Source organism: Boleophthalmus pectinirostris, unplaced genomic scaffold (assembly GCF_026225935.1).
Source record: "Boleophthalmus pectinirostris isolate CB_2022bp ecotype Guang Dong unplaced genomic scaffold, ASM2622593v1 HiC_scaffold_9, whole genome shotgun sequence".
Taxonomy (NCBI): Eukaryota; Metazoa; Chordata; class Actinopteri; order Gobiiformes; family Gobiidae; genus Boleophthalmus; species Boleophthalmus pectinirostris.
The window spans coordinates 18,992,470-19,009,328 of NW_026571541.1; the positions used below are offsets into that span (position 1 = coordinate 18,992,470).

General features: G+C 40.7%; 1 protein-coding gene across 1 annotated transcript; it reads right to left on the bottom strand.

The window, feature by feature from the left end:
• Positions 1–11,527: 11,527 nt before the first annotated feature.
• mmp13b (matrix metallopeptidase 13b) lies at positions 11,528–15,334 on the bottom strand. Its single transcript, XM_020926769.2, has 11 exons — positions 15,174–15,334; positions 14,980–15,090; positions 14,437–14,564; positions 14,199–14,347; positions 13,918–14,043; positions 13,382–13,537; positions 13,162–13,282; positions 12,825–12,958; positions 12,587–12,746; positions 12,020–12,123; positions 11,528–11,922 (listed from the first exon to the last, which is right to left on the bottom strand). The coding sequence occupies exons 1-11, from the start codon at positions 15,303–15,305 to the stop codon at positions 11,822–11,824; spliced, it is 1,422 nt and encodes a 473-aa protein (XP_020782428.2). The 5' UTR covers positions 15,306–15,334; the 3' UTR covers positions 11,528–11,821.
• Between the last annotated feature and the right edge of the window lie 1,525 nt (positions 15,335–16,859).

Sequence of the window (16,859 nt, forward strand, 5' to 3'; positions counted from 1 at the left end):
TGACTTTTGCTTGAATTAAAAAAAAAACTATTATGGCAAACAAAATATACTATAATACTACAAACTAAGAATTTGAAAATGTAATACTGCATCCACTTTACTTTTCTTTATATAAATACATGTTAAATTGTTTCAAATTGGCAATGTTATGTGTCCAAGGGAAGTAAACAGTCACTGAAAATGACTGTGTGGTTGAGTCAAACTGCATCATCAAGCTTGAAAGTGTGTGTTTTGGTACATTATTGGGCATGATCACTGTCTGACTGGGTGTGCCCTTCTATATTAAGAAATAGTGGTTTTGGGTTGACAACATTTCTGGCCCTTTAAAAATTCTCTAACATGTAGGCCTGTCAGGATAGATAACTATATCAACTTAGCGTTAAATATATGTTAGATGAAACAAGCATTTTAGGGGTCAATATTATAAGTGTCTCATTCAGTTATTTTTTCTTTTATATGTCATGTTTTTAATGATATTTAGAATAGTTTTTGGGGATAATTCTATTTTAGGGTTATTGTGTCGGTGACAAATTAGTTTCAGTATTATTGTTTATTGTCTATATTTTCTTCACCATTATATCGTATTTAAAATGGTGAGAGGCCTACTAACATGTTTAGTTCAGTTTACTTGAGAAGAATACTCCAATTGTAGCTTTAAATGGTTTAAGACATTTGAGTGCAGATACATGGCTTGGTTTGGCAGGAAATAGTGTGCTGGTGTCCTGCCAAAGAGGTGTCTACAGCAGGAAGACAAGGAGAAAATGCACCAGAGACACTTGGCTGATTTATTTTGTTTTTGGCAGTGAGAAAAAGCCCTTCTTTCACCTCCAAGACTGGTACTGTTTTATAATATCTACACCTTAATTAATTAGCATGAATAAAGCATGAGCAAAGTTTTAATCCATAATGAACAGGGGTGTGCAAAAATAGTGAAATATCGATATATTGTATCAGTTAATGTGATGATACAGTATCAATATCGTGGGCTGCTGTATTGATATATCAAATGTTTTTTGGTATATTTTACTCAGTTATTTAGTTTCAGGGCCATGATTTAGCCATAATTTTTTATCGACCTGTATTGAATCGATTTGAAATATCCATCCATCCATCCATTTTCGTCCGCTTATCCGGGGCCGGGTCGCGGGGGCAGCAGCCTAAGCAGGGACTCCCAGACTTCCTTCACCCCAGACACGTCCTCCAGCTCCTCCGGGGGGACCCCGAGGCGTTCCCAGGCCAGCCGAGAGACATAGTCCCTCCAGCGTGTCCTGGGTCTTCCCCGTGGCCTCCTCCCGGTGGGACATGCCCAGAACACCTCCCGAGGGAGGCGCCCAGGAGGCATCCGGAACAGATGCCCGAGCCACCTCAACTGGCTCCTCTCGACGTGGAGGAGCAGCGGCTCTAGTCCAAGCTCCTCCCGTGTGACTGAGCTCCTCACCTTATCTCTAAGGGAGCGCCCAGCCACCCTGCGGAGGAAACTCATTTCGAGCGCTTGTATCCGCGATCTCGTCCTTTCGGTCACTACCCAGAGCTCATGACCATAGGTGAGAGTAGGAACGAAGACTGACCGGTAAATCGAGAGCTTCGCCTTTCGACTCAGCTCCCTCTTCACCACAACGGTCCGATACAGCGACCGCATCACTGCCGAAGCTGCACCGATCCGCCTGTCAATCTCACGTTCCGTCCTTCCCTCACTCGTGAACAAGACCCCGAGATACTTGAACTCCTCCACTTGAAGCAAGGACTCTCCACCCACCCGGAGAGGGCAAGCCACCTTTTTCCGGTCGAGAACCATGGCCTCGGACTTGGAAGAGCTGATCTTCATCCCAGCCGCTTCACACTCGGCTGCAAACCGCCCCAGTGCACACTGCAGGTCCTGGCTCGATGAAGCCAACAGAACAACATCGTCCGCAAACAGCAGAGATGAAATCCTGTGGTCCCCAAACCGGACCCCCTCCGGCCCCTGACTGCGCCTAGAAATTCTGTCCATAAAACACAATGAACAGAACCGGTGACAAAGGGCAGCCCTGGCGGAGTCCAACATGCACTGGGAACAGGTCTGACTTACTGCTGGCAATGCGAACACAGCTCCTGCTCCGGTCATACAGGGACCGGACAGCCCTTAGCAAAGGGCCCCGGACCCCATACTCCCAGAGTGCCCCCCACAGGACACCACGAGGGACACGGTCGAATGCCTTCTCCAGATCCACAAAACACATGTGGACTGGTTGGGCAAACTCCCATGAACCCTCGAGCACCCGATGGAGAGTGTAGAGCTGGTCCAGTGTTCCACGGCCAGGACGAAAAACCACACTGCTCCTCCTGAATCCGAGGTTCGACTATCGGCCGATTCTCCTCTCCAGTACCCTGGAATAGACCTTACCGGGAAGGCTGAGGAGTGTGATCCCCCTATAGTTGGAACACACCCTCCGGTCCCCCTTCTTATACAGAGGGACCACCACCCCGGTTTGCCAGTCCAGAGGTACTGTCCCCGACCGCCACGCGATGTTGAAGAGGCGTGTCAGCCAAGACAGCCCCACAACATCCAGAGACTTCAGGTACTCAGGGCGGATCTCATCCAACCCCGGAGCCTTGCCACCAAGGAGCTTGCCAACCACCTCAGTGACTTCGGCCAGGGTGATGGATGAGTCCGCCTCCGAGTCCCCAGCCTCGGCCTCCTCCTCGGAGGACGTGACGGTGGGATTGAGGAGATCCTCAAAGTATTCCTTCCACCGCCGGACAACGTCCCCAGTCGAGGTCAGCAGCTCTCCCCCCGCACTGTAAACAGTGTTGGTGAAGAACTGCTTTCCCCTCCTGAGGCGCCGGACGGTTTGCCAGAATCTCTTTGAGGCCGTCCAATAGTCCTCCTCCATGGCCTCCCCGAACTCCTCCCAGCTCCGAGTTTTTGCCTCCGCGACCACACGGGCTGCAGCACGCTTGGCCCGCCGGTACCCGTCAGCTGCCTCAGGAGTCCCCCGAGCCAGCAAGGCCCGATAGGACTCCTTCTTCAGCTTGACAGCATCCCTTACTTCCGGTGTCCACCACCGGGTTCGGGGGTTGCCGCCGCGACAGGCACCACAGACCTTACGCCCACAGCTCCGAGCAGCTGCATTGACAATAGAGGCCGAGAATGAAGCCCACTCGGACTCCATATCTCCGGCCTCCCCCGGAATCCGGGAGAAGTCCTCCCGGAGGTGCGAGTTGAAGGTCCCTCTGACAGAGGGCTCCGCCAGACGTTCCCAACAGACCCTCACTACACGCTTGGGCCTGCCAGGTCTTTCCGGCTTCCTCCTCCGCCAGCGAACCCAACCTCACGACCAGGTGGTGATCAGTTGACAGCTCAGCCCCTCTCTTCACCCGAGTGTCCAAGACACGCGGACCGGAGGTCAGATGACACGACTACAAAGTCGATCATCGACCTCCGGCCTAGGGTGTCCTGGTGCCACGTGCACTTATGGACACCCTTGTGCTCGAACATGGTGTTTGTTATGGACAAACTGTGACTAGCACAGAAGTCCAATAACAAAACACCGCTCGGGTTCAGATCAGGGAGGCCGTTCCTCCCAATCACCCCTCTCCAAGTGTCACTGTCGTTGCCCACGTGGGCGTTGAAGTCCCCCAGGAGAACAACGGAGTCCCCGGTCGGTGCACTGTCTAGTACCCCTCCCAAGGACTCCAAGAAGGCCGGGTACTCTGCACTGCTGTTCGGCCCGTAGGCCGACACCACAGTGAGAGACCTGTCCCCGACCCGAAGGCGCAGGGACGCGACCCTCTCGTTCACCGGGGTGAACTCCAACACACAGCGACTGAGCTGTGGGGCAATGAGCAGGCCCACACCAGCCCGCCGCCGCTCCCCGCGGCCAACGCCAGAGAAATGGAGAGTCCAGCCCCTCTCAAGGAGTTGGGTTCCAGAGCCCAAACTGTGCGTGGAGGTGAGGCCGACTATATCTAGTCGGTAACGCTCAACCTCCCGCACAAGCTCAGGCTCCTTCCCCCCCAGCGAGGTGACATTCCATGTCCCCAGAGCTAGTCTCCATGTCCGGAGATCTGGTCGCCGAGGCCCCCGCCGTCGACTGCTGCCCAGATCTCTCTGCACCGGCCCCATATGGATCCTCCTGCGGGTGGTGGGCCCACGTGAGGACGGCCCCACGTCGCTCCTTCGGGCTGAGCCCGGCCGAGCCCCGTGGGGGGAGGCTCGGCCACCAGGCGCTCGCTGGCGAGCACCCACCCCAGGCCTGGCTCCAGGGTGAGGCCCCGGTGACGCCAATCCGGGCGACGTAACTGGCCTTGCTCGTACACTCATCATAGGGGCTTCTGAACCGTTCTTCGTCTGACCCGTCCCCCCGGACCTGTTTGCCTTGGGTGACCCTACCAGGGGCATGAAGCCCCCGACAACATAGCTCCCGGGATCATTCGGGCACTCAAACCCCTCCACCACGATAAGGTGACGGTTCAAGGAGGGGCGATTTGAAATATATCTTATCAAATCGGAAGCTCACTGTATCGAGATACATATCATATTGTGGTCTATGTATAGAGATGTCGAGATCATATTAGCAGCTTCTTAATGATACCCAACCATAATAATAAACAAATATTTTATTAATAATGATTAAGGCTTAGTAGTAGTAACAGGTGAAGTAGCAGTGGTAGTTGTTGTAGTAATAGTAAATTACCTTTTAACAAAAAAGTTCAGAATTTTTGGAGTGTCAAACTTTTCTTTCTTTGTTAGATATGCAGGTTTTAAATATTTGTGAGTGTGGACTCGTGAAATTTATGACATGGGACAAGACAACTCATTTTTATTTAAAGCACCATGTATTTTCTCCATAGATTCTCTTTAAAACAAACTTAGACAATACTCTTACCATGCTTCTCTGTCACCAGGACCTTCACGATTGTGAAAGCAGTTGTTGGCTAAGCTGGTGTGGATTTGTGTGCGTCATTTCTCATCAGTTTGGGGGAGGCTGTCTCAGGATGACCCCATTGCACTAAACACTTCCAGATGTGTCGTCTCCTAAAGTCCACTGAGACCAAGTCAAAACATAGCTATATATTTAAGTGTATGGAAGCTCCCTCTCACGTCAGCTGTGGCGAAGCAAAGCAAACCAAAGATAATCAGATTAAAAGCAGAGAGGTTCATGATGCTATATTTTTAACCACGGCAACTGGCAAGTCATTTCAAACTTTTTTCAAATTTGTCATACCAAGTATCAGGTCAGGATTTAGTCTTATGATTAATTAACCAAATATTATACTATGTCTGAACAACTCATAAAGCAAGGAACAAAAATTAACCTATGAAATGCATTACTAACTAAAGGGAGAATAATTGAAAGAATAATAAGGATTAAAACCACGCCCTAACATTGTTGTATTACATTTACTCTGTGGGATTGGTCCTGTTGTAGAACTGCTGTAGTCTATGTTTTGTTCCGGGGTTAATCCCGTATAAAATGAGTGCAAATCTAAACTAATGCAAGTGAACAAAAACAAAGTTGAGCCATGGGAACCAGAGCTAAACCAGCACACTAGGACTAAACTAAGCACACCATCTGAAAACCTCAGAAGCACCAGTCACATGTTGTAGTCTTTGTGGTCTGTACAGAGAGGCATGAGACTGAATTAACTGCATGTTCTACAGTCTGCACTCTGCTCTGAGGGAAATCAATCAAAGATAAGTTACAGGCTGAATCTGCTACAGAAGTCTCCTAGCTGGACGCAGGAGACAGGCTGTCAGTGTGTAAAGTTAAAAGAGAGAGAGAGAAATATGCATGACTTACAAGCAGCTGTTATGATATTCTCGCAGAGACAAAAAAAAAAAATCCCAAATTCCAAATGTGTTTCGATAATAGTACATGAAAACCAAACCAAAGTAACTATATATAGGCAACTCTTTCACTACTTTTAACCATCTTAAACATAATTTCAGTTATAAAAATAGTTAACTGTGATGCAAGATGTAGTATCTAGTTGGACAGAGATGATGTGACCAGACAAACCTAAGTCTGGAGTGATAGATACAGCCTCTTTATCTTCCCTGCCGGGGAAAGGAGGAGGCCTGACAACAGCATGGTGCTCATTGGGATTTTAAGTGATGTTATCAGGCCTGCAGATACAAGGACATCTAATCACCAAGACGGCACAACGGGTCATTTTCAAGATATTCTCTATCTCACTGCAAAACTGGGTCAAAACATGATTAGCAAGTGTCTCACAATATACATGATTTCAAAGTAATGAAGCTAGTGTAAAGACCTGGGGGGAAGACATCTCCTAAACGTCATCTAATCATCCATGACTTCATCCCAATATCTTCAGCGCACCAAAGAGAACTCATTCAATCAAGTTTACTAATACTTTCTCTTGTGTGTGGCTGAGTCTCTCCAGGTTGAATTATGTTTACATCCACTTTCACCAATCTGATAAAAAGGATAGTTGCAATTTCTCATGGTAAATTCAGTTCAGGGTGATACCTGGGTGCTGTAGTTGCAATGACATTCATATATACTGTCATTGTGTCCTTAGGCAAGACATCCACATTGCCAAGAATAAATGTACAGGGGTGACTGTGATAATGTGGTAATGTGGTACTGTGCCTTCACTTGTATTCAAACTGTAAAACATAAAATTCAAGTTAATTAAAATAAAGACTGCCCAATTATTTTTATATGCAGAATACTTCAGTTTGTGGTGTTGTTTTATTAGCATTAGTGTTTGCATTGAGACACAAACAACTCTTTTTCTAAACACAGAATAAGTATCAAGTATTCACTTTATTTGTGTACTTTTTAACACACTGTCAGTGACATCCACCTGCAGTTTCCTGTTCACTGACATATTTCGAAATATTCATTTGACGACTGCAAAAACCACATAGAGATGAAATTGGATAAGAAGTAGTCGCGATAAGAGAAGTTGCTGAGTGATATTATGCACAGAGCCTATTGTCGGTCTACCCCAGAGTAACTGTGGCTAGAGTACTACTATTTCCAGTAATATCGTGCTGGGGGTGTTCTACATCTATGTGTATGGCGGAATGTTCATCAGTTACCGTGATGACACAATGCATACATTAACAAGCACAGCTAAAAAGGTTTGAAAACTCAAGAAAAGCTTAGGTGTGACTGTTGGTTAATGCTAGTATGTGAATATTTTTTGAAAGAGGCTTGTTAAGCTCAGCTTTAAAATCAGTTCATCTATTGTATTTCCAACTAAGTGAGTTCTTTCAGATTCTTGGTCAGATTGTGTTGAAATAAAGACAGATCAAAGAGCCTCAGACAGAGCATGCCTACAGTTAGCATCACACCCCAGGAAATGTTGATGACATCAGCCGCAAAGTATCAATTAAATGATAAAAACCTGAGAAGATAGAGCCACAAATGTACCAGGACCTTCATCCATTAGTGCCTCATGTCATCAGTGCTGATGTCAAGTATTGAATTGCTGTTGGTGGGTTTTTTCAGGGCATTGGCACAGTGTTGCCAGATCATTACTGGTCTGCCTGAGGACAAGATATCTTTGCCTTCAATTTTACAACCACAACCATAACCTGGGACCATGGGAGAAAGCTTTAGACAAAAGTGTTCAAAAAGAACCAAAAAAATCTCAAACATGCTTACAGTTATTTGTTTTTATTTCAATAGATACATTTTCAAGTATCCTGCAGTCCTTTCTCTTTACTCAAATACTAAATACACCCCATTGTTAAATTCATGATCTTACTTTTTCTCTCTCAGTGAAACTTGAGAGCAGCTCCACTATGAGAAGTTTCTAAAGCTTTTGTGTTCCCCCAGGTGTTTGCTGAACATGCTTAAAAAGACTGCTTTATAATTCTTTTACGATACAAAAAAAATGTGAACGCATTTTTACAATGTTTTGTGACAACGAATCCCTACAGGCCTGGACTGTGTCAGACATCAGCTCAAGGTTTTAGATTTCAGATTAACAACAGTGAAACTTGTTATAAACCACACAATATGTTCACTCTGTAAGCCTATAAATCTAGTTTCTCAGAAGGGACTGTCAAAAAATCTCCAAGAGGTCAGTTATATAAAAGCATTCATGTTAGTGTATTCTCTATGAGGTAAGAGATCTCTGAATAGACTAGTTACAACTGAAGTAGATGATCTCTTGTTTGTCGAGAACATGACTACACTTGCTTATTCAAACTGATAAAACTGTACATTTGTTTGTGCTTCCATGTGTTTTGTTTTCAAAGATTTCAACAGAGCCAATGATACTGCCTAGGGTATAAAAAGGAAAACATTTTAGTGACCTGACGATGACCTGCAGAAGAGATAAGAGGAACTTTAAAGACAGGAACAAGTAAATAGGAACTGGTTTAAGATGCAGCTGTAAAGAGCTTCTGGTTATACTAAATGAGAGTTCTGAACTAGTTTAAGTTCTCTCCACATACCAGCACCAGTCGGGTAAAATAAACATAGCAATAAATAAGTTCAAATAGGCTAAAAATAAATATAAAATATAAAATAAAATACAAATAATTAAAAGGTAAATGTCCTATGCACTTAAAATTGACTCTTGTGAGCCTTAAGCTATGTTGTAATGTTGTTACCTAATCAAAAACAATACCTGTCATTATGTTTTGTTTCATTCACACGTTTGAGTAATCCTGCATTACTAGTCTGTCTGCATCTCCGAAGTTCATAATGCTCTGCTCCATGTCATGTAGCAGTTAACATCTTTTACTATTAATTCAGTAGAGATTGGCAATTCCACAGCTGAAATTATGCAGTATCCATGATTCTAGTGAAGGAGTATGGAGTTAAAAACACAATGGAGCATTTCCTGAATTACACACAACATTACAAGGTCGACCTTGAGAGAAGAAAGCCTAAATATGCAGGGTTTGTGTGTTAAACGTGTGTGAATGAAACTAAGCACAACTGTAGGTGTGTTTTTGATGAGGAAACATCATTATAACATAGATCAGAAAATGACGTAACATAAGCCCATTAAGAGAAAAATAGCTCCACCTGAAGGCGTAGAAATGCACACTATTTGTTTTTGTTTACGGAGTGGTCTGAGGAGGTACTTTCCCCAGCCCTCACACTGCTTTGCCATCTGCTTTCAGTCAGAAACACAGGACAACCAAGAGGGAGCTTTCTTTGAAGGTTCACCTCTTTCTTTCTATGAGATGAGTATTAATTAGCATACTGAACTAATAAACCCACAAGTGCACATGGGGTTTCATTTTTCAGTCTGATCACAAAGTAAGGTTTGCATCACCAATTTATATGGTAAAATTTCTGTCAATATCAATCAAGAGACACATGGTCAATGATACATTTGCACAGATATATAAGATACAGTTGAGCTTATTGAAGAAAACTTGATGAATGCATATATAAAAAATGTTGGATCCAAATATACAGCTCAGGCATTTTAACTTAATAATAGTGATTAAAATTTTTGTTGATACGTAAACATTTTATGTATGCATTATGAACATAATGATTGGTATGAAGAACAGATTCCATTATAGGTTGTCATGAACTTTCTTATCCAGATCTAAGTTGCACCAAAATAAACCCATGACCAATGCACATTTTATAGATGTTTTAGATCATGGGGCTAGCTTTAAGATGGGGGTCACAAGATGATCAAGTACTCAAATATATGTAAATAAACCAGTGATTCAATGTTTTGACACTATAATTTAGTGATGTGATGTTAAAGAATGAGTTGGCTCTTTGAATGTTTCCTTAATGTGAACTGTTGGATCGGGATAACATTTTTTAAATGAACTGAATCTGACTCTTTCTAATTTGTATGCATTTTTACAACGATTAATGTTAAACCAATGCAAAAATCAGCACAGAAGCAGAGTAGACGGCGTTTGTGAGAGCTTTGGTGAGTTACTTTTAAAATAACATTTTATTTAGAATTTCATCATTTCCAAAGGTAAACACACTCCCACTCTCAGACTGAACCATTTTAAACAAACCTGAGTCTTAGCCATTTTGCTCTGTGATTAGTTAAATGAGTTCTCACACTCACGTCATATGAATAAAGTCACTCTTTTGAAAGGCTCTTTGACATCAACAGGTCCAAAAGCATTGGTTCCCATAAAAGAGCCGAAAGTCCCATCTCTATTAGAAATTATAATTCACGTCAATAATATTTTGTGGTGGGTTTTCAGAGTTGTTCACATGGTCATTTTGAAAGAGGCTTACAGTGAAAACTTGTAGAATAGAGAACAGAGCATTTGGAGCAGACTTTGAGCCTGGAGCATGCTGTAACACTACCGGCCTTGTGCTGAACAATGAACTCCGTTGTCCCCATTTTTCTTTGTCATGACTTTTCCTTGCAGTTTACCACAACACAATTACCATTTAAACACAGATGTGCCAATGAAAACAATGTGGTGAGCCTAAAGACATAGTGTAACATTGACATAATCTAATGACAGGACAGTAACGTTTTAATCAAGAAAATACATTCACTTTTAGTATAAATATGAGTGTAGGTGTAATTTGAGGCATATAAGATAGGTCAGGCCAGAAATTGCCAGGTTTATGAGTTGGGCTGACATCAGAAAACTATGCTAAGTGCTCCACTGCTCTGTAATAACATCCACATGATCAGCCTGTAGTTATAGTAATACTGTTATAGCTACGGTCTGAAATGTTAAAGACAAGCCCCACATAATCACAATGCGTCAACAATACAAAACAAACAAACAAACAAATAAACAAACAAAACAACTGTTCTTTTGGTACTTTGCAGCTGATGTCATCTGTATTCCCACAATCTGACCAGACAGAGTTGAGTTGTTGAAACTACAGCAGGTTGGATGATCTTTGCTGTTAAACAGTCCCTCTCACATAACATTACACTCACAAGGTAGCTAGTATTAGCCAACATCTTAAAACCTTTTTGGAAGTGTTTCTTAATATATACATTATGTCACAATAATAATTGCTGATCATTCCAACATACACATACATGTAGAACACCTCCAGAGTGATGTCACTTGTGCATTCAGATTAAGTGAGATTTAGCACAGCACAAAATATTATTTATTATTAAGTTCTTTTTCAAGATGTGCTGTTGAGTTCCTATCTCAAATTCTGAAAGTAATTACAAAAAGATAAAAAATTTAAAAAAATTTTTTTTTTTTTTTTTTATGTAACTGTACGACGTAAGATTATGGCTAATTGGCTCATGTCCTGCTGTATTACTGTGAAGAGTTCCCTCTAGTGGACATCATTGGAAATTACAACTTCAAAGTAGCTCTTGCTGCACCATGTAGGGGCTATTTGAATCAATGTTTTTAAGGTGCCTGTGAACTATTTCATTCTGGCACCATATAAGACATGTAATCACAAATGGCTGTTTATTCATGATTGGAGAATTGTTTTTAGTTGTAATTATTTAAAATTTGGAAATAAAAATATTTGTGAACAGCTGGAAGGATAGATTAAAATACACAGATCAACAGAAAAAAATTGTTCAGAATATGGGACAATATCATTCAAACATGAGAACGGATCAGAGGGAATTCTTGTCTTTAGTGGATTTTATTGTCACAAAACTTTCAAAACAAAACTCGAATACAAAGCAAATGCTATTACACTGTAGAAATATCACATTCAAAAGATCTGTCCTTGGTTAGACATAAATAAATGTGCAAATAAATATAATAACAAGGGTAAGACTGTCTTTGAATTTCCAGAATTCTGTGTCTGGTAAAGTATGTTGTCCACATGTCCTGCATAATTATTTGTACAATACAGAATCAATCAAATGTATTTTAAGTGAATTTTAGAAACACTTATCACTGAAGGAGTCTTGATCAACAGTTTAACATGGAGTTAGCTCTGAGGACGCGGATGACTTTTCTGGAGTTGTAACTGTACTCGTATTGGATATGTTCATGGAAGAAGTACAAGTAACCTGAAATATAAAGTTAACATGTTAGCAAGGATTCATTTTTGTGTGGAAATTTTTGTTTTGTTTGTTTTTGTTTGAAATATGTGAAGCTAAATTGTACCATAATGATAAGCAGCAGCATCCACTTCATCACCCATTCCAGGGAAATCAACCTCTATGGAGTGTGGGTAGCCCTTGTCCATGCTGCTTGAGGCTTCATCATAGCTGTGAATAAAGCAATGATATTAGAAAAATAACATACTAAACATATATTAAGCACATGATTGTCACTTGTAATTCAATAAATTCAGGATAAATATGTTAATGGAATAAAAATGGAAAGCAATAACATCTCTATGGAGACAGCATTAAAGTAAATAGTAAAATACTTTTATTCCAATATTTGCAATTTTATTTTTTCCCTTTCCTTTTATTTAGTCCTGATTCTGATCCTGACCAAGTTGTAATCTGAATCATGGGTTAATTTCTAGATAATTACATATAAGTTTTTATTTTACCATTTGACATAAATAAGATTCATAGTTGCCTAGTCCATCTCTTTTTTCTTTATTAGCATTTTTTTAAGCCGCTTTCAAAGTTTGACAGTCATGGATTGTTATGTATAATTTTCAGGCTTGCTTCTGAGAGGCACTTTTATGTTGTAAAAGTTGTGATTGTCCTTGATTACCTCCAGTATTCCTCTTCAGTGAAGAGCAGAGTCTTTCCAGTGTCTTGGATGTGCACCGCTGCGTCAATTTTCTTGACTGATTTTGGTAGTCCAAGCTTGTGAATATATTTGGGGTAACCATCCACAAGGGTATATCCATTCAACGCCCACATTTTATTCCCTGTTGAAAGATAGTTTTATAGTAATGCTCAGACTAAGATTTTGTATTGATATCATAGACTGAAAAAGTGAAACTCACCACTGAAAATGAAGACCATGTCTTTTTCTGGATTCTCGTAGGCAGCATCCACTTTATTGGGCAGTGAGGGCCATGTGTTCTTGATCAGGGTCTGCTCTGGTTCAACAAACTGAGGGTGGATTCGCCAATAGAATCTGAAACAATGTCAGTGAATGCACATTAACAACAAAAAATGAACTGTATTCTGAGCTGTAGATATTTTCTTAGTAATATTACAGAGAGGAAAAATGTCATACTTTATCAAATTAAAGAGGCATATTATTTGCTGCTTTGTAAAAATCTACTCTAGTTAATAAAAATAAATACATATATTTTGGATTTTTTTTAGTGTTTGCACCTGTCTTTAAAAATAATGGTCTCTCCTCTCAGTTCAGTGACAGCATCAAAACTCAATGTGGGGTCACACTTCTGTGGGGCATCAGGCTTTGGCTTCACTTTTTTATGATCTGGGTTTGGTCCTGTGTGATATAACAGTAATAATCACAATAACCTCATTCTGTTACAACCAAATGTTGCTCAAAATAACACAAAATTATGTTTTTTTGTTGTTTTTTTACCATAGAGTTCTTGAATGCCCTCGATATCATCTTCAGTGAGGGGGTAGCCTTCCTCATAGGAGTACACAGGGTACATTAGGGCACCTGGGTCATTGGAGTGGGACATGCCCAGTGCATGGCCCAACTCATGAGCAGCCACTATAAACAGGTTGTAAGCTGGACAAAGAAACAGCAATTTAAAATAAATACAAAGTGGAATGAAGCAGGAGGGGAAAATACTCAAAAATGCTTTCGCCAAAGGTTATAATTTAATTTAGAACACATTCATTTATACCGTATTTGTGTGTATATACTTATATGGATCAATCTGGATTAAAATAAATTGAATAAACAATCTATTGATGTGTGGTACAAATGTTGCTCCAAATGTTCTTCTGAATATATTTGGAAGACACGGGAGAAAAAAAAGTACATTTGCTGTTTTCAAAAATAGGGATTATGGCAGAATTCTGTTCAAATATTGTGCAATTCATAATCTACCCCTATATACATGAGAAAGAAACATAACTTCTATCTAGTGTGTGTACTTTGCTCACCACTTGAGTCCTTGGTCCAGTGTTCGTCTTCATCAAAGTGCGTGTCTCCCCCCATGCCAGGTCCAGGAGGGTAGGCATGAGCCAGGAGCCCATTAGGCCCGTCAAAAGGATTGTAGTCTCCATGTTCTGCAGACAAAGAAGCCAGACAACCAGCATGATTGTGTGTCATTACAATGTCTATTCAAACCATGTTATTATTCCCTTCAACAAGGCACCAGCATGTAAACTGCCAGGCATTTTAAAAGCAGAGTATCATGGCTAAAACAACAAGAAAATTAGACCTTTGCTCCCAAAGCTGATCATGATGTCCGCAATGCCCTCCTTCAGTTTCTTAAAGGTCAAAGGGGTAACCTTGGCCCAAACGTTGAATGCACTTCGAATGGCTCTATCCACGTCTGCCTTTTTTAGGTCAGGCGTGTAATTCACAATCCTAACCACCAGGAGGCATAAGATAACATTACTTCATGACCACAAACATAACTGTATGCTGTATGCATTGTATGCAAATGTTATAAATACCTGAATGTGAGGTTGTTGTTTTGCCATTTCAATTTTCGGGGAAAGTGGTTGTACTCTCCAATATCTGGCACTCCACATCTGGGCTGCTGCATCAAGTCAAGAGTGTTTTCGTCCAGATTCCCCGTAACCTGAAAAAATACCACATACACTCTGTAAAGTAAATCTATTTTAATATGATTCCATTATTGTGAAATGAACATTGTGGAACTTTACAAATTGCTTGACCTTGGTAACTAATGTAGACTAAGTGGTAAAGTTAGTATTAGCAGCAGTTGTGATAATTAATATAGATATATTAGCTGAAGTTGTATCAATTTTAGTACTACTGTCCCTGTTGTGAGAGACAAGTGATAAGGAAAGGTAGAAGCATTACAGTAATGTTTGCCCTGTAAAATTGGTGGTTAATTTTAGAGTTTTAAACTTTAGCATACATTGTGGCATTGTTTTGTCTCATAATGGTCACCTTATTCAATTCAAACACAACATTTTAATTCTCTGTTTAGTCTCCATATGCATATATTATAAAAGAAAAAAAGAACTTACCTTAAGTTTGAAAAATTCCTGCATCTCTTTGAGTTTGTCCTGAAATGCATCGAGAGAGCCCTTCCTTCCCTTGAGTCCAGCTGGGAGTCCATAAAACCGGTTCAGATATCTCTATTTTGACAAAAAAGCAAACAAAAAACATTATAATTCTTTACATTTGGTGAACTTGTGTAGAGGAATAAAATATTTCTTACCTCTGCCAGTCGCACATTATCTGGGTTTCCATGAGGCAGAGGTCCAGCTGAACAGTGAGCCACCGTCCCTATTAGCAGAAGCAACAGTGTTAAACCCGTCATTGTTGCTTGTGTCTTGTCCAAAACATTCATTGGGGCCAAGCGTGTCTGAGTGGTATTTATAGTACTGCTTTAGCTTGGTCCTCTTTTTTCAGTCATTCTTTGTGATTCATGTAAAAGCACCTAATGTAGCCACCTCCTCCTCCCAGGGGCAAAAAATGTGCTTATATGTAAAAAGAGAATAGCCTGGACTGGCCTGCTCTGACCCCACTTAAGCAGCAATGACAACATTACTAAACCTAGAGGCTATATTTTTCATTATGAAGGAAATTTGGAAATAGAATCATGCTGTATTTGTTCCAATGAAACATCGTTTGTCACTTCTTGCAAGCTAAAACAGCGTCCTTTTTACCAAAAATCGCAAAACATGCTGAATCAATGAATAGGTTAGTGTTACTGGATTTTCCCCCCTTTGGGTGCAGAACATGAATCAGAATTAGCTGTGTAAGTCTAGTCAAATATTTACTTTTCATCCTTAGCAAACACAACAAGTATATAAACTTCTTTATACAGTCTATGATTTCACAAAAACTAGCCCTGAAACTAGCTCACTGTTTGATCAAATGACTGTCTGTATATATAATCATTACAACCATGGCAATGCACTGAAAAATTGGTCTGAGAGGGGTTGCTCGAATTGCAAACATAAATTTGACAACCATAACATGACTTTTTTATGATTCTCTGTCCAGCATGTGGTTGATGTTAGAACTGCATGTTGTATTATTTGAAATTAGGGTTAATATAATGCTTATTTCAATTAAACAAATTGTTAGAATCACTGCCCATCTTTAAGAGTGTGACAGTTGTACCAAGATTTGAATGTGTTGCTTCAATCAAATAGTGGTAGCCAGAGCACAACTGTAGCTTTGGGCAAGTCAATGAATGTTGTAGTTGATGTTAGTCATTTTTTGCAGCATTCTGACCGTGAGGTTATCAGTTACAATAAAAACACTAAAACAACATAAAGTCTCTGTATCTTTCAGAAAAAGGATGATATTTGAGAACCAACAAAACACAGATCACAGATGAACAAAGTAAGTAAACCAACTAAAATGATTTTAACAGAAAATATCCTTCCTATTGAACATTTATCATGTGCTTCTACAGGGTGATGTGGCAGTAGTAGGACTTACGTTTTGAGGAAGAAAGCAGCACATGGTAAGTATTGTTTCTGCATGTACATGTTCATGTGATTCTGTTCTCGTCCATTATTGTATTAGAGAGTAATAAGTGCTTTAAGAATATTTAAACATGTACAACACAGAGTAGATCATCATAATGTAATCATCATGTGTTATTCCTGTGTCCACAGGCAGAGACCAGATCTCCTTCATTGGAATAATTCCTCACACTGTCCGACTCCAAACAGGCTGTGTCACTGTATCTGTACTCCCTCTGGGTTTGATTCTGCTCAATACAGAACTGTGGAAAACTAAAGACTGTTTTTGTATTATTTTACTTAAAATCCCTTTAAGGTCATATGACTTTGCATGTTAAAGTTGTGTTGAATTAAATAATATAAAAATAAAACAATCACAAAGGTGAATTTTCATGATAAATAATGTATTCAACATGATTTGATCA